Raw genomic sequence first — 23,610 nt, forward strand, 5'->3', positions numbered from 1 at the left:
TGTAGCCTTTGTAAAAAAAAAAAAAAAAGACAGACGTTTACATGTAAACACTGTCCGTTTTAGTAGCCTACAGAGCTGCCTGATGAAATACGTTTGCAAAAACCGTCTCTTGGCCTCTCCGGAAAAAAACTATTAAATCTATATAGACAACTTAGTTATTATAGCCACAAATATGCCTGAGAAATTTGGAATACATTTTATTCTACTTTAAAATCTAGAACATTTAGTTCGTTTTTCTGTGTGGACTCCTAATTTGTTACTTTTAAAGTTTGTCCCGCCTACAAGCGATAACTGATTGGCCAGGATGTTATTACTGTTGTTTTATTGGACAGTTCTTCGCCACGCCCATTCCGGCACTCATGCTGTGTTAGCACAGTGACTAAAATTAAAAAGTACACCGAGCAGCAGTCAGCATCTGGTAATAAATCGTTTTGAATCAATTATTAATCTAGCTGCTGCGGTGTTACAGATACCACAGAGGATACGGTAAGATTAATCATAAAGAACCATGTAGAACCTTAGGTATCAGCCTCTATTAGCTGTATTAGCTATAGCATACTGTAACAATTAATGTAACTACTATGTTTCCTTCAGATATGGCAACAGCGGATCATATAAAGGAAAAACTTATTAAAGAGCTTGCGGCTGTCCACGTGGTAAGATGTTAGTTATTGTAACATTGCAACATTGTCTCATAGCTTTATGTACTGCATGTGTAGAGTATTGAATCGAAACAAACATATGGAATTCAGTTTACCAGTCGTACATTGCTCCTACAAGACGAACAAAACAATGTAATAACTATGATCGACCAATAAGGTTTCCATAAATGGGATGCCTTTTTAATGGAATTTGGTAAGGCAATAACCAAGTAGCTAAGTCATTGTAATCTCTAAGATGATATGACAATGTGACTCTGGTCTTGTTGGTTAAATAGTTGGAACTGGGGATGAATATAGATCAGGAAACAAGACTATGATCAGGGACTGAGCATCATGACTGGCTGTTTCAACCATTGACCTTGTGTTCTCCAGGATGTGGAGGATACATCACCCAACAGATGTGCTGCCAGCTTCAAAGTCCTGGTGGTGTCACCCCAGTTTGAAGGCAAAGCACTGCTACAGAGACACAGGTACAACACACGGTAGTAACTAAATTGGATATTTACATAGATCCTTGTAGTAAAGATGGGACATTAAATTAATTAAACATTAATTAGACATTAAATTAGGAATGCACAATATTATTGGTGAGACAATGTTATTGGGATGCACAATACCAGTGGGTATTATTGGAGCCTTTTACAACCAAAAAAAAAACAAAAACAATATATGAAATCATCATAAACAGAGAACCCAAAGTGACCAGATTGAGTCAGCCAGTGTAAAAAGATGTGTTTTAAAAGTGAGGTGGCAGTCAGTGTTGTATATGTTAGGTGGCAGTGTGTTCCAAAGCAGGATGCAGAGCAGCTAAAAGCAATTAATGTGCAGGAATGCAGATTGGTATGGAGGAGCGAGATAATTCTGATTGTAAAAAGGGCTATATAAATAATGAGGATGACAATAAAGGTGAGGGAGCTTCAGAATCTTTAAGTCAGTTTGGTATTTGATCAGGACCCAATGGAGCTGCTGAACATGTTCAGTTTTGTTGCATCTAGTCCTACCAGAGGTTGGTTGGTGCAAGAGTCCAACAGTATCAGGCATTTAGCCAGAGCAGTGACCACTTTGAAAATGAAGCTAAAAGCAACATAAAGGAGAGGTTTGTATCACCACTGGATGTAGTGATGATTTTTTTAGAGTCAACAACCAGGGAAAGGTCCTCCACTTTCATGCTTTCTCTGTCTCTTAAGTGGTTCATTGCCAAGCAGTGCTGAATCAAGAAATCTCCTGTTAGCCATGGTGCTAGCCTTTGTAGCAACCACTGTGCAAACTGGCATATGAATGAATGATTGAATGAATGAATGAATAAATACCAACAATGTATTGAGCTGCCTTCATTTAATTCATTCCTTTAACACAAAGTTTAATTAACCAATTTAACATGACATAAATTTTGCTCCTCTCTCTGTGTTGGCAGGATGGTTAATACATGCCTGGCCGAGGAGCTGAAAGAGATTCATGCCTTTGAACAGAAGACCCTCACACCAGAACAATGGGAGAAACAGATGTCACAATGACACATGTTGGATCACATTCCATTCAGTTTATAATTCCTACCATAAAAACAGGCCTTAATATTTTTCTTGTACGTATAAAGCAGAGTGCTGCTCTACTTGAATAACCACTGCATACTCTGTTAACAATAAAAGTTCTTTGTTGGTTGAATTATTGTTGTTGTAGTTTCTGTACTGATCCAGGACTGTTTTAGCATCGCAGAATCAAGAATCTTTATTGTCACTATGCAAGACACAATGAAATTTCGTTCAGCAGCTCTTGGCTTAGGCACACAGTTGGACACATAAAATAAAAAAGAGACATGCTTAAATATACCTAGAAATGAAGGCATCTTCTTAAATTACCATGCTTACAGCTCCCCTGTAGTGCCATTTTTAACTATTACATGGTCCAGTGATTGGAAGAAGTAGAGTAAGGAGGGTGTGTCCAGAGAATGTCTATGTATTTAGGGAGCGCTCTCAAGATAATCCAAAATGAAAGGGGGCCTGAGAGGCCAGTTTTAGTACACTGCTTTGAATATAAGGTGGACAGGTTCTCCTAGAAGTACTCTGCTGGTGTTCATGTACAGTATGAAATTTACTGTACTGCTTCCTGCTGCATGCTCTAGCAATGTGGGGGACCCCCACCTGCTCATATGCCAGTCAGAAGATGTAATCCCTCCAATGGGGTCTGGGTCAGCCCCGTGGTCCCTGTTATTCTGAAGCTGCCACAATTAATTGAGACTAGACTAATCTCAGAGATCTCCAAGGCTTAAGTCCAACAACCCTACAAGGAAACCTCATCTTCTGCAAAGGTCCACACCCTTATTATTTCAGTTATTCAGTAACTTTAGGTTTAAATGATATAGACCGTCACCCTTAGAGAAAAGGAGGCGCCTGAGGCAGGACGTGTGAGGATGGAATGATGGGTTCCAGCTATCCAACCAACCAGATAAAGAGAAGGGACAACACACACCATACAGTCACATTCAAAAACACCCAAAGTAAAGGGGAGATAAACACCAGTACTTATTGCCTTGTGGTAACGTGTCTATGACTTCCTTTATTATTGCTATTGCTGTTATAGCAAACACAGCATTTTAGCACAGAGCATCAAAGTTATACCTTGTGTAATCCAACAGTGTTAATATTATGTACCTAAAGGTAGTTTTAATTGTTGAGCATATGCAGTTTATAATCAAATGAATGAAAAAAATAAATACAAAATGTAATTAATTGATTTTAGCTCAAATGGTTTTCAATATTGTTCAACCCTTCCTGTGTTCTGCCTCTCGTCCATGGATTTCCACCACTAGCTCCTGCTCTTACCTGAGTTCTATAATAAACTGTTTGAATTAGCCCTCTTTGTCTGTGTTTGGGTTTTATGTTTTATGTTTTAATATAGCAAAAAGAGTATTATATTGATATGACAAACCATCCCCCTTAAAGATCACATTTGCACCAGCATCATACTGTATCATACAAACATTCATGTGTGAAAGAGTGAGGCAATCATTTGTCCTTATGTTTTCTGGTACCTACATGTAACATTAGCATTCAGCTGAGCATCACAGTGTTTGGATCATGTTTGTCACCTTGAATATATTTGAATTGCATTTATGACTTTTAAAGAGCAGAGAGAGTGATTCTGTCCTCTGATTGCTTTGGCAACCTTAACCTGTTGTTTGCATATCTAAATATGGATGGAGATGGATGTACAAGCAGTCCTCCTTTAATAACACATCTCCCTCCACTGACCACCGTTAGAAGCCAGATGAATCACAGTGGACTGAAGAATCAGATGTCTGTCAGGGGGTGTTTTCAGAGATCAGCTGGTGGTGGCTGGACTAATAGAACCTAATTGATGTATCCACTCTCTCTGCTTTTCACTTCAGTGCATGTGAAGTATGCTGTGTGTGGGTGGCTGGAATAGTCAGCTCCTGCAGAGAAATCAAGTGCTCTAATTTAACATCTGTGATATGGGGCAGAGCCTGTTTATTGATTTATCCTCCTCTAATTCCTGATCCAGCAGGAGATTCATATCATGCATTAAAATATGTGAGGGGAGGATATGCAACCTTTATTGAGCCTTGAGCAAAATGCCCGGAGCTATGTTCCACTGATTGTTTCATTTTATTACAGATGAAGTCATCAGAGTTCATGAAGTTAGTAAGAGTTCGTAAGAGTTTATGATAAGTGTCTCTAATTTTGTAGAATCTGTGTAGCTAAGTGTTTGTAGGGGAGATAGGACCCAAATGTGGACAATAAAGGAAAAACTTAACCAAAACTAAAATGACTAAAACCAAAACTAAAATGTGAGCTTCATTATATGAAAAAAAACTGGAAACACATGCACATGAAGACAAAGACACAGAGAAAGCACATGGCTTAAACACACCAGGTACCTGGACACAGGTGGAAACAATGAGGCAATTAATGACTGGAAGTAGAACAAACTAATACACACAATAAAAATAAGGCAAGAAGTGAAAGAAACACATTGTCTGTCAGGGTTTCAGGTTTGAGCCAGAGCTTTTGTTTTGAAATTGGTTGTGTTTATTTGTGCTTGTGTTATTTCCTGTTTTATTTTGGTATTTCCTGTTTAGTTCTGCATCACTGACTCTCCTCTCGTTTCAGGTGTCTTGACTTCCCCCTCCTTGTGTTCTCCCTCCTCCACCCGGTGATTACCTGATCCTCCCTCATGTGTCACACATGAAGCTCTTAGCGCAAGTTCAATCAGGAAGACTATCTTCACTCTTTCATCACTTCTTCCAACCGCCTCTCCCTCATGATCCTCCTCACAGTTGTCCCGCCTTCTCCCTCGCCCCTTTCTCTTTCTCTGCCTCCCACTTAATCAGCTGGTTAATATAGAGCAACTCCCCCACCAATCAGCGGCCGAGCAGTTCCTCTCCTGCCCAATCACCGCTCAGCAATTCATTTAAAATTTCTCTGTCTCCTCTCCAGCTGTCTTTCAGATCGATTTCGGCAACCCTCCTCCACCCCAAGCTCCACCAGTTCCTCATCAGGGCAAGGCCTCTTATCCCCTGCTCTCCTGTTCCTTCACCACCACCAGGTCTAGACCCGGGGGGATTCCTGCCTAAGCGGCCTCATCTCCTGTCCTTTCCCCCTTCAGATGTCGGTCATCGCATCGGGGTCTAGAACGCCAAAGCACATTTCATTCATTCATTCATTGTATTTCAATAAATTTCTCATCTAAACATTTAGTCTCTCCTGATTGAACTGTGTCTAGTTGTCTACCTTGCTCCCTGTGTATATAGTCTGCGTCCTCCCTGCACTCGGTCCCAGTTTGTCTCGTCTCCTTTGGGAATGTGTGTGCGTGTTACCAGCCTTGACCTCCCGATCTTCTGGTTACCTTGGCTTGCCTTGCTTTGTTTTTCTGGACTCCTCCCAAGAGATCTTGTTTTGTCTTTTTTTTTATTTTTCCACGTCTCGTGTGATTTTGAGTTTGAACTCTGGGCTTGTTGCCCTCCTGGCTTTTTTTAATAAAAACTCTGTTTAGAGTACTGACGCGCATTCTGCATCTGTGTCCTCTTTTTACTCCAAGCCTTGACATTGTCATGATCCTGTGTTTTGATCCTTGTTTTGTATTCATATTGTTTATCCATCCTGTTGTTTATTATTTTGAGATTATTTAGTATCTTCCTTCCTTCCTGTGTTTCTTTCTTCTCCTCACCCTCCTTTCGTCCTCAGCTCTGCTCTTCCTGTTCCCTTGCTTTTCTTCCTTCCTCCTGTCCTCTTTCTTTAGTCTTTCTCTTCCTTGCCCTCCAACCTACTTGTTCCTCTTTCTCCTCTCCCTCCTCATATGTTCATCTTCCTTTAGTCTGCTCCCTCTCTGTGCCTCCCTGCCTGTTTTCCCCTGTGCTGTGTCTCAGTGTTCCCTCGTGCTTCCTGTCTTATTTTGTAGTCCTGTCCTCCCTGTGTACTCCTTGTAGTTTTACTTCCTTGTGTTTTCCCGCCTTACCTGATTACCAGCTCCTCCCTGATTTTTCTCACCTGTGTTTTGTCTCGGCCATAACATAAACAATGGTGTTGAAGAAGCAGCTGTTGCTGCACATCAATCTGAAAGATTTATAAAAACCATTTCAAACTGTTTGGAGTTCAACATTCTACAGTGAGAAAGATTAATCTCAAGTGGAAACATTCAAGACAGCTGTCAATCTTCACAGGAGTGAACAACCCAGAAAATTCACCCCAAGATCAGAGAAATATTAAAAAAAAAAACCGAGAGCTACATGTCAGAGCTTACAGACCTCACTGAGCATGCTCAGTGTTAATGTGACAGCACAATTAGAAGAAGACTGAACAAGTACAGTTTGTTTGAAGGGTTACCAGGAGAAAGACTCTTCTGTCTAAAAAGCACATGGAAGCAGGACTGAGGTTCATGTCGGGGTGAAAATCCCCTTGTTTCCTTCTGATCACCCCCTGAATTAGTTTGTAAGGAAGGAGCGGATAGATTCTGGTCTCAAAATTATAATTTATTAAACAATGAGGCAAATTCTGAGTCGCAGAGCTCTGGGTTGTTGAGATACAAGGCAAGAACAACCATGAACAACAAAGAACAACTCATCAACAACAACTGGACATGGAATTCACACATTGATATACCCCATGGGCGTTCCCGCCTGCCGGCCCACAGGGGCATCTACTATCCCCCTGCAGACCCTGGTTCATACAGTAAATAGACCATTAGTGTTTACTGCCAAATAAGGTAAAACTTCAATTCCTTAAATCTCATAGGTTGTTAGGCTGATCTAGGGATGACCATAACAAAAACAAAACAAAGTTATATGACACACTATGAAATTACTTCTTAATACATTCAGTATCCTCGAATTACTTTGATTTTCTATAAAACTTCCTAACACATAAACACTTATGAAAATCCCATTATTAAGCGATAAACAAATATAAACATGAATAATAATAATGTTAGGAACACACACGGCATGTTAACACCGTGCAGAATAAATTCTTTCACCCTACATTCACTTAATTGCATCTTAACAAGAACAACACTTGTGGAACAATGTCCTATGGACACATGAGACCAAATTGGAGTTGTTTGGACTTAATGATCACCACCATGTCTGCTGAAACCCAAACACAGCATTTCAGCAGTAACAACTCATACACACTGTCAAGCACAGTGGTGGAGGACTGATGATTTGGACTTGTTTTACAGACACAGGACCTGGACACCTTGCAGTCATTGAGTGGACCATGAACTCCTCTGTATACCAGAGTGTTCTAGAGACAAATGTGAGACCATCTGTCCAACAGTTAAAGCTTGGTGGAAGCTGGGTCATAGAACAGAACAATTATTCAAAGCACAGCAGCTAATTCTAAGTCAGAATGACTGAGAAACAAGAGAATCAAGGTTTTGAATGCTCTAGTCAAAGTCCAGACCTTAACCCAGCTGAATTTTCCATAAGCCTGAACTGAAATTATGTTGTGAAGAAGAATGGACCAACATTTCACTAATTTTTGAACATGACTGCATGAACAGTGGCTTGATCTTTAAACTGTAGCCAAACAGAACCAGGTTTCATGGATATAAGTAGCTCTGTTCTGTGATTCAGCTGTGTTACTCAGAGCTCTCAATGGGGGTCTCATTGTCTGGTATATATATGACAAGGTTCACAGCTGCAGTGAACAAACTCACTTTTAACACACAAAGGCACACACTCTCCCCCATACCTGCTCTTCCATTAGCAGGCCTTGGGAGGGTAAGTGGTGGAAGTAATCCTGTCACACTGAACAGTCTCACTCTGTTTCTGTCCTCTGTTCTCTGAGGGATGAAATCACATCAGCATTCAGGCATTTCTTATTAAATACAGATTCTTAAGGCCACGTTGTTAAGATGGTATGTTGGATAAATAACCTTAAAAAGGTTATTTATTCCAACAGACATTACAAAGTCTTTATGTACAGCCCATAATCCAGCCTCATCCTCTCCTACTTACACAATTCATGGCTCTATAACATCCAAGGCTGTAGCTCTCATTGAAAACACTGAGATCTGGAGTCCTGCGTTTAATAATGTCACATAATAAATCTTGTGTCTGCAAAGATCGTGATGGTGTCCTTGCTGTTTTTGAAAGTAAATATATATATGTGGTGAATGGTGCTCACATGACCTAAAGAGTTAATTTCACAACAAAACATAATTCTGGCCAGCATTTTTTATGAGAGGAGCATTTCATAGAAATGGTCACATGGGGTTCCCCTGCTTAGGCTACTGCTCCCCAAACTGGTCACAATAAACCCACATCTCACTCCTGTTTTGTAACTAAATAAATAAGTCAGTATTTAACAAATGTATTTCAAACTGCATGTATTAACACAAGAGTGAACAACTTTGCAATAAATTTGCCAGTTATTAAATGTAACAGCTGGTCTTCTGACCTCACATACTGTGTGTTGTCCATTTTCCAGTGTTTCTTAATAAGTCTTGGTGCTTATGTCCAACATGGCGTGCAGCTCCCCTGGCTCATATCCCAGCAGGCCTTGCAGGTTGCAGACAAAGCGGTAAACATAGCGTTTGCCGGCTGTCTTGCGAATTATGTTTTTGTCGTAGTAGTAGCGCAGACCACGACTCAGCTTTTCGTAGTTCATCTTAGGCTTGTTCTTCCTTCGACCCCACAGCAGAGCCACCTGGAGACAAACCCAGATCAGGTAGGAAACAAAGACAGACCTCCTGCTGCTCTTCATTGGTAGCAGTAATATAATGATTCATTTCATGGTTTGATATAGTGGCAAATGTCCTGTTTATGCTGCTTCAATTATCCCCTCTATGCATACACCCCTGTCCTTCAGAGCTGACAAAATGATGGCAGGGCTTCAGGGACTGCATCCGGCGAAGGCAGCAGCTCCCAGTGGAGTCTGTCCAAATGGTGGCCTATATGCCTCATAAGGGCCAAAGGTCACCCCTGCACTCGACCCCCTCCAGTTTGCCATGCAGGAGGACATGGGACATGTCTAGCTTAGACTGAGATGTTAACCTATAGATTTAAAGTTACAACTCTAAAACAGGTATGCTTACATTTGCTTCCTTGTTAGCTGAAACTGACCTATCTTGTTAGGTGAACACAGCATTCTTTACCTCATCAGGGTCCGTTAGCTTGAACTCCCACCCGTCTCCTGTCCAGCTTATATATGACTGACACCTGCGGTCTGTCAGAAGCTCCAATAGAAACTGCCACAGCTGAATGGGACCACTGCCTACTTACACATACACAGTGGAAAGAATCATACATTCATGCAACTAATATACATCAATGTGAATAGCAAAAACAAAAAACAAAAATTCTTCTTCATTCACTCACCTGTGTAACCAGCAAGTATGGCAGCTGGTATCACAGCTCTACCCAGATCTGTCTTGTTGCCTACGTATTCTTTGAAGCTCCTGTGCTGCTGTGGTAAAGTGAAGGCATCTTCAGACATGCCAGGCTCGATATCATGGAGCGGAGCGGCCCATGACAGAAAGCCTTCACTGTGCGAATTCTCCATATCTGAGTCTGTTTCTGGAGGAGAGAAACAAGGGATAGGCAGGATGAGCCCCCCCCCCCCCCCCCGAGATCTGTCAGGTGATGATGGTGAGCATGCAAATGCAAATCAAGCTACAGATTAGGAAACAGTAAAAGATTTATTATGCAATCAGTTCATAAACTATTAAAACTGCTGGGTTAGAATTTTGCGTTTTCTTGCAGAAACACCTGAAATGTGGCAGCCACTGCATATATTTAAGTTATAAAATAACTCAAAGCAAAAATACAAAGCAAATGTTAGTGTATTTTTCTTCTGTGGATCCAATATGTTTATTTATTAATACCTGATTTTATGTACAGTATAATGAATATTACGCTCTCACCTCCATTCCCTCCTGTTTCCATGTTCTTGCAGGGATCCATAGACTTGACCAGAGAGTAGCTGCGGTGCTGCACCTGGTCCAGACTGCAGAAGTCAGTGCACTCTGATACATGATACTGAACATGGTAATTATGTTTGTCTGAATCCTCCAGAGCATAGTGTGTGTAGTTATCTGAGGGTAACAGGCAACAACAATAACAATGCTTGTTATATTAATTGATAGTTAGCAGTAACATAATTTTGCATCATTACCTTTGTGGACTTGAAGCTGGCAGTATGATAATGGAGAACTGCAGTCATGTTCATTCTCTGGAGAATACACAGAGCAAATAATTTAACTTAATATGTTGTGTCCTGAGGGTCAGTTCCCAGCTTAAGGTTCAGGAAGCCCTGTCTTACCCTATGCCCTCCTCTCCTGAGAAACATCTATATTGATGCAGTTTGGAGGCGGACTGGAGAACCCTTGGCCCAAAGTAGAGTAGGCGCTGCTGAGGTGTCACCCACCCAATCCTACAACAACTTGACTTTGATGCCTTCTTTCAGTATATATAATATATATTGCTCTTTTCCAGTGCAACTTAGAAGAAGAGGATGTTGAGGTCTACATTCTTGGGACTTCTGAGATTATGTGGGTCCCATTTCAGGGCTGCATCCTTCTGAAAGCGAGTGCGTTCTTTACAGACCATGAAGGTTGCACTAACATGTTATCAGAAAATATTACTCAGGTCACCAAACAACTTGCAGTTGATGCTAACATAAAAAGTTATCTGAAGGATCCTTCTCTTTAGGCACTGGTTGCTCTGATTACCCTCAGCAGAATAAATTATAGGCATAGAAGTAGCATAGGGTGTGGCTTTACATAGCTCAGAGAGCACTTCACCACTAACTCACTCCTCCATCCTTACCCTGCCCCTTGTAACAAGCTGTAGAGCTAACCCAAAGAGCTAACCCTCCTCTTCCATGAGATAGTGCTGCTACCACATCATCATTACCATCTGCTGTCCTCTACATCCACCCAGCTTAGGTTTCTCTCTAGTACAGGTTGTGGTCCTTGCCACTTTCTTCCCCTCAACCTTGGAGATCAGGGCCAAACACATGAGTGTTTTTTAGATTGCATTCAGAAATCTTTCCTGGGTCTTCAGTTCACTCTTGGTGATAAATGGTATCAAGCTGATGTTTGATATCGCCAATCTCATCTTTTACGTTATCAGCAAATATCAACCATAAGACAAAGCAAACAAAACATATTTAGTGTTACCTCTCCTCATGGTGTCCAGGTGCTCCCATAGGATCTCCCCTGCAGTGCAGTCAGACGTCAGGTCTAGGAAAGCTTCTCGGTCCAGAGCACACAGCTCAATGCCCTGCAGACCTCTCAAGCCCAAGCCCAGACACTGGAGCCCAAACTCAGCCTGGCACCAGTCCAGCCAGTGGTTCACCTCCCACTCAGACCACAAGGTAGGATCTAGACAAATATATATGTATAAATCCACCTTTTTTCTAACAAAAATGATCACAGTTTGATTCATGAATATCTTGTGTGTTGTGAATATACCCTGAGGAAAGTGACGGCTGATCCTCTCCTGGGCAAAACCAGCAAAACTGGCCTTTACCGCCTGGCTGAGGACCTCTTTACTGGTCGGGGTGAGAGGAGGAACCTCCAAGTTACCCAGCTCTGGGACTGAAGTAAAACATCAAGCCTAACATGTTAGGGACGTCACGAACCAGTATCACACCTTATTATATTAATAATTACTGTTTAATCAGCTGATCAAATATCAAGAAAAAAACAAAACACGTTAATAAAAAAACAAAAAACACAAACACAAACAACACAAACAAAAAAAGTGAATAAAAAAGATTAATTTTCTGTTGATTAACTGACATAGATATGTGTATTATACTCAAATTTCACCCCCCCCCCCCCTCACACTGTATAAACAAATTTATAAATTATGATATCATTCAGAATCTTCCTTAACCATTTGTCATAAATGACACATTTTAAACTGCGGTTATATCATGTTAATATTTTAAACAATATTTAAACATGAGCTTGAAACAAGACTTAAAACAAAAATGTCAATTTACTACTTCAGTGCTATTAACATATACACACTGCTTATATGTTTTATATAAACATGAAATAATATGATTCCTAATACACTCAGACTAATGTTGACTATAAAGTAAATACAGATGGTCGGTTCTTACCGTAGGTGCTGCCGTCCATCCTGGTGTGTGTGTATTTGAGGGATCAGGTGGAGCTCACACCGGGGGGAATGAGCCTTTATTACCACAGTGTGAGGGAGGGAGGACACAGGCTGTGATAGACAGTTGTCAATCATAATGATGTAGGAGGAGCCGAGTGAGTGAGTTTTATTTTTCACATGAAACCAGTTACACAGTGGTTTTTAGTAACATGGTGGGTGTAAAAACAAAACCAGAATGTTGGGTGACTTGTTGGCCTAGTACATCCCACAGAACCAGCACGAAATTTGTCAGCAATTTGAGCTACAGTTGCTCATCGTGTTGTGTTGGGACTAAACATTCTTGGACCACTTTTCATAGGTACTTACCACTGCAGACCAGGAACACCCTATCAGACCTGCAGTTGCTCTGACCCAGTCATGTAGCCCTCATAACTTGGTCATTGTCAAAACTCAAACCAACTTTGAGAACAAACATTTGCTGCCTAATATACTGTATCTAATCTAGTAACAGGTGACATGGTACACAGATCACTTTATTTGTCAGTGGGCAAAACCAACAAAATTACATATGTAATGTAATAATGAAGTTTATGTAAAAAAGTGATGGGAGACGTTTCGGCTGCTATCATTTATTGACTACATAATAAAAGCACTCACTGACAGTAACTATGTTAGGTTCAGTGTTGTAGATGGTTTCTGCAGCACCACAGCACGCAGAAGCAGGACAGGATGCTCCAGTACAGTACATCAATGGACCCACACACACACTGCTACAGCATAGAGTATACACACAGAGAACAGCAGTCACTTTAGGCAGAGAAGGCATTCTAACAGAGGTCACCGTTAGGAACATGTTAGGAACAGCAGAATGAGCTACATAAACATGCAGACATTACAGGTAACAATCAGGGCTCCCCCATCATTAATATTAAACTCACACATGTGATTACATTCAGCTAACACCATAAAACTCTGACAGAGTAGCTGGAGAGCCTTTAGACAGGACATATTCATATGAGCATGTGAATATGGAAACTGAGGTGCAAACTGGGTCCCTTGGAAGACAAAAATAGTTTGGAACAGTGCTGAGGTTTATCTGCTGGTATTTGGTAGGCATATGGGCTTAGAAGTAGAAGGGGAATGTAGGTATTATGGTTAAATTATGGAATTATGGTTAAAGACACAACTTTTGATTTAGCTGAAAATCCAAATCTTGATCTTAAACTTAGTCTGGAGTGTTTTCTCATGAGAGAGGAGGACTTGGATGGTAATGGAGTACAAGTGCAAAATGAAGGAGTGTCTCTAATGTTCCCTAGTGAAAATGAAGAAGCCCATGACGATGGATTAAATTCCCCTTGTTCCTTAGATTTTCAGTCAAAATTTACAGTGTGAGTCCTGGATTCTAAATAAGCCTATCTGAACAGTGCATGCTGAAGTGGAAGTGTAGGTTGTACAGGGGACAGTACTAAAAAGAAATAATGCCACAGTGCAAGGTGAAGAAGCTACATCTCACATGGGAGGAGGTGGAGGAGCTATGTGAGATTTAGCGAGGATCATCAGGAGCAGCAATCTTCTCCAGGGAAGGTTCCATTCCCCAGATCTCCCTGGCGTACTGACAGATCGTGCGGTCGCTGGAGAACTTTCCACAGCCAGCAATGTTATGGATCACCATCTTGGTCCACTCTTTAGGGTTCTGTAGATACAGAGAGTGATGACATGTTTTGTGACCAGTTACTGCCCAGTTTCACTGACATGTGGTTAATGTTGAACTAAATCTAGCTCTAGCTAGCATCTGTAGCCTTTATTTAAATCTAAATTTGATCAGTTTTATCATGGTAATGATGCTTCCATCCTGCCCTGTCCAGGTTGGGGACATGTTGATCAGATGAACTAGTAGAAGTGGCCAGGGAGAGAGAGGTCAGGGCTTCCCTTCTTAGACTGCTACCCCACCAACCAGACCCCGGATAATTGAAAGATTATGGATAGGTGGTAATGCAAAATGTCAGTGTGACCTCACAAAAACACATTTTTGGACAAGATTCTAAAATTATTACAAAACAATTTTTTATCAAATTAAAATATACAAATTATGTATAAAATAGGAAAAAACCTTATGTGGTCATGTATAGTAGTAGTAGTAGTAGTAGAATAGAATGTAATATAGTTCTGTTCTGTAGTATGCACCAGAAAGGGGGGTGCTGTATGAATACTGCAACTTGTGGTCACCTACTAATCCAATCTTTAAGCGCCACCTACTGTTGGTGTGATTAAAAAAAATCTGGATGGCTGCATGTTCCTCCAAAATATGTATATATCATTCTGATTTAATGCTACCTTCACATATGTACACGTGTGCACAGCTGGGTGGTCAAATTCTATGATTTTCAGAGTTTTTTTTTTTTTTTTTTTTTTTTAAATAATAACACTTACTTTATAGAGAGCACTGACTTTGTCCTGACATTTGATGTAGTCCTCGTAGTCTGCAAACACCTTGAACCTGCAGCACAGACAGTTAATAGTGATTGGATCAATATACAAAATCAATAATAAACAATTAACATGTTCTGATGATAGTGACTTGTTTTGCATGGGCCTACTTTAAGTCTCATGTTTGTTAGGTTAATTTATAGTGGAAGACAGTGATGACTCTGCATCACTGTCTGCCGAGTCAAACACAGTTCTTATTGCTCAGCGTCAGCTCAGCCTCACCTGTCATGGTGCATCAGCATGCTGATGAGGTCTTTGAAGAGTCCCGGCTGTGCAGGGCTAAAGAAGCCTCCTGAAATTTGGTCGATGGCCTGCTTCAGCTCAGGGATACGGTTGTAGTAGGACACAGCATCATAACTGGAATAGTCACAAAACATGATTAGAGTTTATATTACAAAAGAATTTATGGCACTCTGACACTGACCCCTTCTTGTCCAGAGCCTCCACATCATGCACCCTCATGCCAAAGATAAAGAGGTTCTCCTCTCCAGCCTCCTCAGCCATCTCCACGTTGGCTCCGTCCATGGTGCCGATGGTGAGGGCTCCATTCAGCATGAACTTCATGTTCCCGGTGCCGGAGGCCTCGGTGCCTGCTGTGGAGATCTGCTCTGACAGGTCAGCTGCAGGGATCACTGCAGAGAGGGGACACAGTCAACATATTAGGGTACAGTCATGTTTAAAAATTAATACTTTTTTTGAATAATTTTTTTGTGCCTTTATTTATATAGGAAAATGAAGTATAAAAAAAACAACATGATGGGGGATACTAATGATCCAACTTCAGCAGCAATAACTTGAATGATGAGTGTATATTATGTTTTACACATTAACAAACAGTGTAGCACAGAAGAAGCTAAACAGCGTTCATTACCTTTCTCAGCCAGAGTGACCCTGTAGTTTTCCAGGAAGATGACCTTAAGGCGGTCTCCCACCACAGTGTCGTTATTGACAATATCACCAAGAGATGTGATGAGCTTGATGATCATCTTGGCAGTGTGGTAACCTGGAGCTGCCTGTAAACACAGATGACACATATGCTAAGAAATTCCGTTTAAATTAGTTTTAGTTTCATAAACTGACACATAAAATCTGGATAATGTCTTTGTGGCCTCATATACTGCTCCTTTGGGTTATGGTTTCTTTAAGCTAGGTTAGTTAGCTTTTAGCAGTCCTTGTTTATCTAAAGCTGCTTTTAATGTGGTATAACAATCTAAATCAAAATTAGGTTTCAATTTCAGAAAACAGAAAATTAAGTTGGTAGAGGCTAGCTATTAGCTCAGGCTAGTTGGTCAATTATAAAAATATGTATATCCCGCAGTAAATACAATCACCTTTCCTCCAATCATGATAGTCCTGGGGGTCCATGACTTGTTGGGCTCTTTCTTGATTCCTGTCAGGAAAAAGATCTTTACTCAGGATGTATTTTTACTTTCTTTAAACTGTCATAAAAAGAGCAACACCCACGGTTGTACAGCGTGATGATATGCAGGCAGTTGAGCAGCTGTCTCTTGTACTCATGGATCCTCTTCACCTGGATGTCAAACATGGAGTTGGGGTTGATTTTCACCTTGTAGTGCTCTTCAAGATGGGCGGCAAACTTCATTTTGTTCTCCTGTGAGTCCAATCAGAGGATTGTCACTACAAACACACAGGCAAAATTGCACAAAAGATTTTTTGTGAAGTTTTGAAGCTCTCACTTGTTTGACTTTAGCAACGTCCCGAATGAAGGCATCATCGTTTACAAAGTCCAGGAGCTTCTTCAGCTGGTCCAGGTCACGGAGGTAGTCCTCTCCGATCCTCTGGAAGTAACACAGGATCAAACCAGACGAGTTGATGCTTTTAGAAGTAATCATAGCCATTGTTTGACCAAGACTCTTATTTTCTGTATGATTGACAGAAAACACACCTCAGCAATGACCTCTGCCAGGCCTGGGTTGCACATTGCCAGCCAGCGCCTGGGAGTGATACCATTGGTCTTGTTCTGAAACTTCTTAGGGTCCACATCGTAGAAATCCTTAAACCTGGAAGAGGTGTGGAGCAACAAAGAATCAAAGAATTATTCAGGATTACAAACTTGTCCTGTTTTATATCCTGTATAATCATTTAGCTGCAGTCTTCACACACACAGGGTGAAGCAGAAATCATTCCTTACACAGTATTTTTTATTATTTCAGAGTGGATGCGAGCCACCCCGTTGACGGCATGTGAGCCAACAATGCACAGATGAGCCATGTTGATTTTCTTGATGCCCCCTTCCTCAATCAGAGACATTCTACGCAGACGGTCAACATCTCCTGGGTAAAGTTTAGAGATGTGCTAGGAAAGTAAAGACAAAAGGTACAGAGATGATGCAAAACTATGCATTTTACTAAAACATTGACATCAGAAAACAAATATTCAATTCTACATTAAGCTACTTTACATTTTTTTGTTTTTGTAAAATACAAAAAAATTCAAATTACTTATAGATCATAACTCCCCTCGTACCTCCAAGTGCCTCCTGTTGATCTCATAGATGATGTCCAGGTGTCGGGGCAGCAGATTCTGGAACAGGTCAACAGGCCAGCGCTCCAGAGCCTCAGGCAGGACGGTGTGGTTGGTGTAGGCACAGGTGCGAACCACAATGTCCCAGGCCTGAGCGCATAGAGGTGAGTTACATCCCAGTGCGTCACTGATGTTTTTCAACCCACAGTGTCAAACACCATACGTACCTGCTCCCAAGTGAGTTTCTCAATGTCCACTAGGATCCTCATTAACTCGGGGATGGCCAGAGCAGGGTGGGTGTCATTCAGCTGAATGGCAACCTGCAGAGAAATAAACATCTTAGGGATAGTTACGGAGAAAGGGAACATTTAAAAAGGCTCTTCATGATCATCACTTGGAACTTCTACATAAAATTAAAAAAACGTTTCACAATATGTTGGGGCTGTACCTTCTCTGGCAAAGAAGACAGGTCCAGCCGCACAAACTCTGTGGAGCCAAACTTGGAGGCTTTGAATCGACGGATAATGTCCTGAAGTGTTGCTGCTACAACAAAGTACTCCTGCTTCAGACGGAGCTCCTTCCCTTCAAAGAACTGGAGAACACAGCAGGAGACCGTGAGCTGCAGTATTCACTGTTCTCAGCTATTTGAGGGCTAGCACAGGGATTAACATGACTCCAGACAGCAGTTTCTTCTGAAGCCTTTGGAAGACCTTGGTTTTCTTTGTAGATCTTCATTTTGCTTCCAAACAGAGCAGTTCACAGTCCACAAACTTATTAAGCCCTCTTTTGTCTGCTTGTGTTTCTTAAATTTTTAAGCTTTGTTGTCATCATGTCATTGTGTACACAGATTTTTTTGGTAATGAGGTCAATGGGAAACTTCCACTCAGTCTTTTCAGGAACTCAGTTCCTCTACTTATGTTTCCATCCCAGGAACCAGCATATGATCAAGGTTCTAACTCCTCAGTGGAGGGTCCTTTTTGGTGGTTCAGAAACTCTAACCACATTAGACCACTCTTTGTTTTAAGGCTACATCAGTAAATAACTGCTTTAACTTCCTGGGGCATATGGTGCGTTTCCACTGCAGGAACTAATGTTTTGGGCACCCTGTAGCTTTGTTTACACACCAGACCTATAAGGATTTGATTTGCCAGCGAAATGGAAACACAAATGCTGAGTTGGTGTTTCCACTGTGGCCAATGATTGCATCCTTGAGATTCTGCAGCACATTTGGCAGAGCAGTATAATGTAATGTCCCTTATTCTAAAATGGAGGTACATTATGTGTGTATGAAACACTCACATTGTCATTGGGGTAGAGAACTCTGGAGATGTTCTCAGCCAGGTTTCTATCGAGCACAGCCTGGATGTAGCCACCAACATTAACTGTGGGATAACAGCAGCAGGTTGAACAACTTGCGCATGTCTTTTTCCCCTCATTTCTTTAAAGCAACGGATGCATCATGCAGTGGTACTTACAGTCTTTGAGGTTAAAGTCACAGGGGGCCTTAGCAGACCACAGTCTCATGGTGTTGACAATGTTGTTTCTGTAGCCAGGCACTGGAGTATCATAAGGAAGCGCAAGAACCACCTGGAAGATGACAAAATAAATAGAAAGAAATGAGTTTTGCCGACAGCAGCTAGAAGCCTCTCAGTGTGTGTTTGCTTAACAGCAGGAATAAGGGTGTGTCTCTATGTTTGATATACAGCAAGTTGAAGGGCATGTACCTGTTAATATTTGAATAACAGCAGAGCCTATCTACAGAGAGCCTGTCCACATCCTATTTATGTCAGTGCAGTCAGACCTGCTCGGGATGCTGGGCATTTTCTAAGAGCATGCAGAGGGATGGAAGAGGATGCCTTCATGCTTCATATCCACTGTTGAAAATCTGCATTTGTTTCCACTGACCTGCGTGTCAACCCATTTCACCCCATCAGCTGTGTGTTCCACTCTTCCATAAAAGTGGACCGGACGCATGTACTCAGGACGAGCCTTCTCCCAAGGGTTACCATAACGTAGCCAGTCATCTGCTTCTTCCACCTTGTGGAAACACAATGCCGGGACAAATCTTTTGTGCTATTGAACATACAGCACCCATCATGTCATCATTGGGCTGATCCTGAAGCAGCACGCTCATGCTAGGTGGACATACCTGCCACCCGTTGACTATCCTCTGATTGAAGATACCAAACTCATAGCGAATGCCGTAGCCATAAGCAGCCAGACCCAGAGTGGCCATGGAGTCCAGGAAACAAGCTGAAGAAACAACAAGGAGCAGGGTGGAAGGTGTGAGACAAGACTAATCAGGGCAATAAATCATCACATTCTGAGCTCACCTGCCAGGCGACCCAGCCCTCCATTTCCTAGACCAGCATCTTCCTCAATGTCCTGCAGCTCTTCCATGTCCAGACCCAACTGAAGAACATTAGTATAAATATCATTCAGAGATCAGCCAGACACTTGTGCTAAAGCAAACATTAGTTTTTTTTGGTGCATCATATCAGATCATAGTCTGTGGTATTTGAAGTGATGCTTTGAAGACAGAATATGTATACAACTGATGGCTGAAGATAAGAGTAGCTCATCCAGTAATGATACTGATCAGGAAACCTGGGTGTACTGGTAATGACTGCATTATACACAATATATAACATGCAGCCTGTGAAGACTATTATGTAATGTACTTTCGAATAAGGCAGTTGGGAGATATGTTGTTTGAATTAGGTGCCTTTTCTTGTTTGCTAATGTTTTAACCCTTTACTTTAAGCTAACTGAACACTGCTGTATCACACTAACTGGAACTTAAAGTATGTCATTTAGTTGCCATTTAATTTATTCACTACTTGTATCAATTAATCATCATATTAGCTTTTTTTGTCTGCTCCCAATTCATTGTTGTGTTTATTCATAACGTATAGCATCTACTTCTATACAGTTAGCTAAAATTTCAAACAATACTTTATTGCTACTTTAACTAAATATTTATAGTGTCATGCACTCATGCATTTAGGATCTATGATCGAGTATTTTCAACTGTTTTTCAAAGCACTTGTGTTGTGGGATTCCTGATCTTCCAGACCTGATATGTGGCTTCATCACAGGCGTTCTCCAGGGCCAGGTTAACCATGGTGTTCTGCAGGGTCCTTCCCATGTAAAACTCCAGGGAGAGGTAGTACACACGCTGAAATAAACCATAATGAGTAATGGCGTGTAAGTGCCAGCTTCGATTCAATTGTACAAGGTGTTAACCAGTTGTAACATGTTCACATTAAGACCATATGTTGATGAGGAGAAGTCATTTTGCCATCTCTCAACGATTTACCATGGCAAAGTTTCTGCTGCTATTCACAGTCCGATATAGTTAGTGTGTAGGTTTGACAGTATCCCCCTTAGGCCACTTGAATGAAACAGTATTCTGATGACCAGAGTGATGAAAGAAGTGCTCCACCAACAGCAAAGAATGTCCTAATAATAGAACTACAACAGAAGGGCAACAGACCTTGAGAGCAGAGTTCAACCTCCTGCCAGCTCTGTGCAAGTGTAAAAACTAACACATACCTCCAAAACGAATGTATATAGTGAGCAGGAGCTAATAATCCTGTTAATAACTGTGCACTCATTCTTCAGAGGAAATGGCAGCTGCCTGCTCCCTGTGTCTAAAGGCTGGACTAACGCCAAAGATTTTCTGGATTTAACAACAAGCACTTTGTAGTCATCCACACAGAATGCACCGAACAAAACAGTGTCAAAACAGTTTACAGGACTAAAAGTCAGTCCAAGTTTCAAGGCTGTTGTACAACTATGTTTATCCTCTTATGAGAAGCACATCTTTTGATGAAGTACTGGAAAAGTTCCTTTCAAAATTAATTATGCTCAATGTCTCCCCCAAAATAATTCATTTCCGTAATCCAGTATCAACATGTCCTCATACAGAAGCAGCAAAACAGGCTGAATTCCAGTGACTCAGAAATCTATTGGGCAGGAATGATAAAAGGCCAACAAAGCCCACAAATACTTGAGGTGGGATAAAAGGTGGATTAATCCAGAGAGCCATGTTGGGACAATACGTTTTCTTAGATTCTTGAGACAAAGACATTTGAAGCAGTCCTTGAAACTGATTGACTTAACTGACAATCAATCATTCTGCTTCTTGCCGTAGCAGTAAAACACACCCAAAGCTGCCAATACAGGACATGAAACCACTGTGGGTTTGCCAACTATGCAGAGCTTTAAGCATGGTAAGATGGGGATTTTGTGATACCATGAATCTCACAAGAATTAGCAGTATAACCATAGATGGTACATAACTATGCACAAAGCTTCCCTGACTCGTTGGATTTTGAAGAGCCATTTTGAGTCTCCAAGACACTCTGACCTCAGTCTGTCACATTCTGCCTAAACTCCAAATAAAGCCAAAGACATCACGCACACATGGAGCTGAGACAGACGGGCAGTTGCAGAAGCAGGAAACGTGCTGTAATTTCACACAGGTCACACGGTCAATCCATCAACACCCATAATTATGCATAAGTCCTGATATAATTAAAACAAGTGAGTTATTAAACCAATCCTTATCTCCTTACAGTTGTCATAAAAGAGAATTTACCCACAGAGACCAAAACATTTTTTGCATCAGACCATAAACAAGTGAGAAATGTTAACACAGGAGTCTATGGTCTATTCCAAACTTACGTTTGGAAACAGCGCCTGGAGGCTGCAGGCTGAACTGCGGTATTTAAACCCTTTGCATGAGCTTCCTCTCTCAGCCTTGGAGGTTGCTGCTTGTGGCTCACATCACAAATTGCTTTAGTGCAACTGCCAACCCATCTATTTGCCCATATTTAGATTTACACTTATATGGACTGGTGAGGTAGTGACACACATCACAATTTTAAACACCTCTGCAGCCAAAGGGAACACAATTTCTCTATTGTAGGACAAATAAAGGTTTTCTCATTTTTACACCGTTACATTGGACACAAACTATAATACATAAACACTATTTGATCAGAAATGTATAAGTAAATGGAGAGAAGCCTGGACCTATGGGGCTGTTTTGGTAATCCAGCCTTTGTCATTGCAGTGCAGCAGACCGTCAGTCAGTGCAGCATTACAATAGCCATAAGTAATTTATTATGGCAGCAACGCTCCGTCAAACTCTCCATGGTGCATCAAGTGCCTTCAACAGCAGGAGGAGAGCTGGCAGCATAGTGGCGGGACGGACTGGGGTAATTACTGGAAAGAAATACAGCAGTGTGTGGCCATTTTGTGATGCAGTGTTCGGAGGTGGTGGATGCAGAGGGGCCGGGACATGCGCTTACGTAACGCACGTTTTCACCAACCACTCTAATTCCAAACACACACAGAGGCCGCGCTCAAGGTTGCAACGACAGCTGCAGACCGCTGGTTACGTAACAAACAGGAAATGTCAGCACTGCTCACTCACTGTCGCTGCACAACATGACAAAGCAGTGACTATAAATGGATATAAAGTGTGAAGCTGTGTGCACACGCACGCGCAAGACAGTGAATTGTGATACTGCAGCACACGCCCCCCAGCCACCCTCCCTCCTCCCCGAAACAGCTGTGTGTACGTGCAGAGGCAGTGTGGCACGGCTCGGCTTACTTTGGGGTCTTTTTCATAGTAATGCTGCTGCGTCCGGATCCAGCGGCCCACCAGGTGGTCCCGGACAGTGTTGGCCAGAGCGAAGTAGTAGTCTCGCTTGGTGGCCACATTCCGGTCCTTCACCAGGGTAAAGTGAAGGTGTCGGTTGAAATTAGTTTTCAGGTCCGCGACGTTTTCCACCCCGGCCAGCCCCCGGACCGAGATCTGCTTCCTCTTCTCCTGGTCAGTTAGCGGCTTAGCCATGGTCGGTCGGTCTGCTTTTACCTAATGTGGATGTCAGCCGGGGGCCTGCCCTCTCTCTTCCTCTGACTCTCCGCAGAGCACACACAGCCGGGTAGGAGGTAACAAGCTAACTTTTATATGTCACTGTCAAATTAGAACGAAGATGTATATCCGGTGTGTACTTTCAAAATATAACTCGAAACTTCCGCTGATCACCGTCCCTATGGGAAAATTTCAAGTGTCATGAGCCGCACAGTCACAATACAATACATGACTACTTTTTAATTTTAGATTAAAATAAATATCAAAAGGAAAAATGTAGCTTGTTATTTTTCTTCTGTTTGCAAATTCTTTTAAACGCATGTAGACATCTTTTGAAAGTTGCTTGGGTTTACTTTGAATCTTCTATTTCCGGTGTTAATCTGGGTAACTTGCAGAAGCACAGAGACGCAAAAACGTGTTGCACATTAATTGTTTTCGAAAGGAGAAAGCACCTGTGTTCTGATTTTCTTAAACAAACTACATCATAAGTATTTTAGCAA

The 23,610-nt window shown here is 41.6% G+C and overlaps 3 protein-coding genes across 3 annotated transcripts; 1 reads left to right on the top strand and 2 right to left on the bottom strand.

Annotated features, from left to right (window-relative positions):
• The first annotated feature begins 348 nt into the window (after positions 1–348).
• LOC114450993 (bolA-like protein 2) lies at positions 349–2,324 on the top strand. Its single transcript, XM_028429488.1, has 4 exons — positions 349–486; positions 595–656; positions 1,035–1,132; positions 2,077–2,324. The coding sequence occupies exons 2-4, from the start codon at positions 597–599 to the stop codon at positions 2,174–2,176; spliced, it is 258 nt and encodes an 85-aa protein (XP_028285289.1). The 5' UTR covers positions 349–486; positions 595–596; the 3' UTR covers positions 2,177–2,324.
• A 6,290-nt stretch (positions 2,325–8,614) lies between these two features.
• LOC114451164 (protein c-ets-2-A-like) lies at positions 8,615–12,272 on the bottom strand. The gene is made up of 8 exons (XM_028429740.1): positions 12,254–12,272; positions 11,595–11,720; positions 11,301–11,504; positions 10,295–10,351; positions 10,044–10,214; positions 9,499–9,690; positions 9,276–9,394; positions 8,615–8,827 (listed from the first exon to the last, which is right to left on the bottom strand). Exons 1-8 carry the CDS (start codon positions 12,270–12,272, stop codon positions 8,615–8,617), a joined length of 1,101 nt encoding a protein of 366 aa, XP_028285541.1.
• Positions 12,273–12,865: 593 nt separating this feature from the next.
• Positions 12,866–23,089, bottom strand: pygmb (phosphorylase, glycogen, muscle b). The gene is made up of 20 exons (XM_028429289.1): positions 22,847–23,089; positions 20,300–20,401; positions 19,557–19,635; positions 19,373–19,476; positions 19,129–19,260; positions 18,699–18,810; positions 18,523–18,605; positions 17,672–17,815; positions 17,451–17,543; positions 17,227–17,373; positions 16,892–17,055; positions 16,646–16,760; positions 16,437–16,538; positions 16,204–16,351; positions 16,071–16,129; positions 15,611–15,752; positions 15,164–15,371; positions 14,962–15,096; positions 14,683–14,749; positions 12,866–13,945 (listed from the first exon to the last, which is right to left on the bottom strand). Exons 1-20 carry the CDS (start codon positions 23,087–23,089, stop codon positions 13,796–13,798), a joined length of 2,529 nt encoding a protein of 842 aa, XP_028285090.1. The 3' UTR covers positions 12,866–13,795.
• Positions 23,090–23,610: the final 521 nt, after the last annotated feature.

This window comes from Parambassis ranga, chromosome 18 (genome assembly GCF_900634625.1).
Source record: "Parambassis ranga chromosome 18, fParRan2.1, whole genome shotgun sequence".
Lineage (NCBI taxonomy): Eukaryota > Metazoa > Chordata > Actinopteri > Ambassidae > Parambassis > Parambassis ranga.

Coding starts and splice junctions, on each gene's coding strand:
- LOC114450993 (XM_028429488.1), top strand. CDS start 597: ATGGCAACAGCGGATCATATAAAGGAAAAACTTATTAAAGAGCTTGCG. Junction 657..1,034: donor AGCTTGCGGCTGTCCACGTG/GTAAGATGTTAG, acceptor TGTGTTCTCCAG/GATGTGGAGGATACATCACC. Junction 1,133..2,076: donor GCACTGCTACAGAGACACAG/GTACAACACACG, acceptor CTGTGTTGGCAG/GATGGTTAATACATGCCTGG.
- LOC114451164 (XM_028429740.1), bottom strand. Junction 10,352..11,300: donor CCTGGACACCATGAGGAGAG/GTAACACTAAAT, acceptor TGTATTCTCCAG/AGAATGAACATGACTGCAGT. Junction 9,691..10,043: donor GGAAACAGGAGGGAATGGAG/GTGAGAGCGTAA, acceptor CTCCAGAAACAG/ACTCAGATATGGAGAATTCG.
- pygmb (XM_028429289.1), bottom strand. CDS start 23,089: ATGGCTAAGCCGCTAACTGACCAGGAGAAGAGGAAGCAGATCTCGGTC. Junction 20,402..22,846: donor ACTATGAAAAAGACCCCAAA/GTAAGCCGAGCC, acceptor GGTTTATTTCAG/CGTGTGTACTACCTCTCCCT. Junction 19,477..19,556: donor AGGGCTGGGTCGCCTGGCAG/GTGAGCTCAGAA, acceptor TTGTTTCTTCAG/CTTGTTTCCTGGACTCCATG.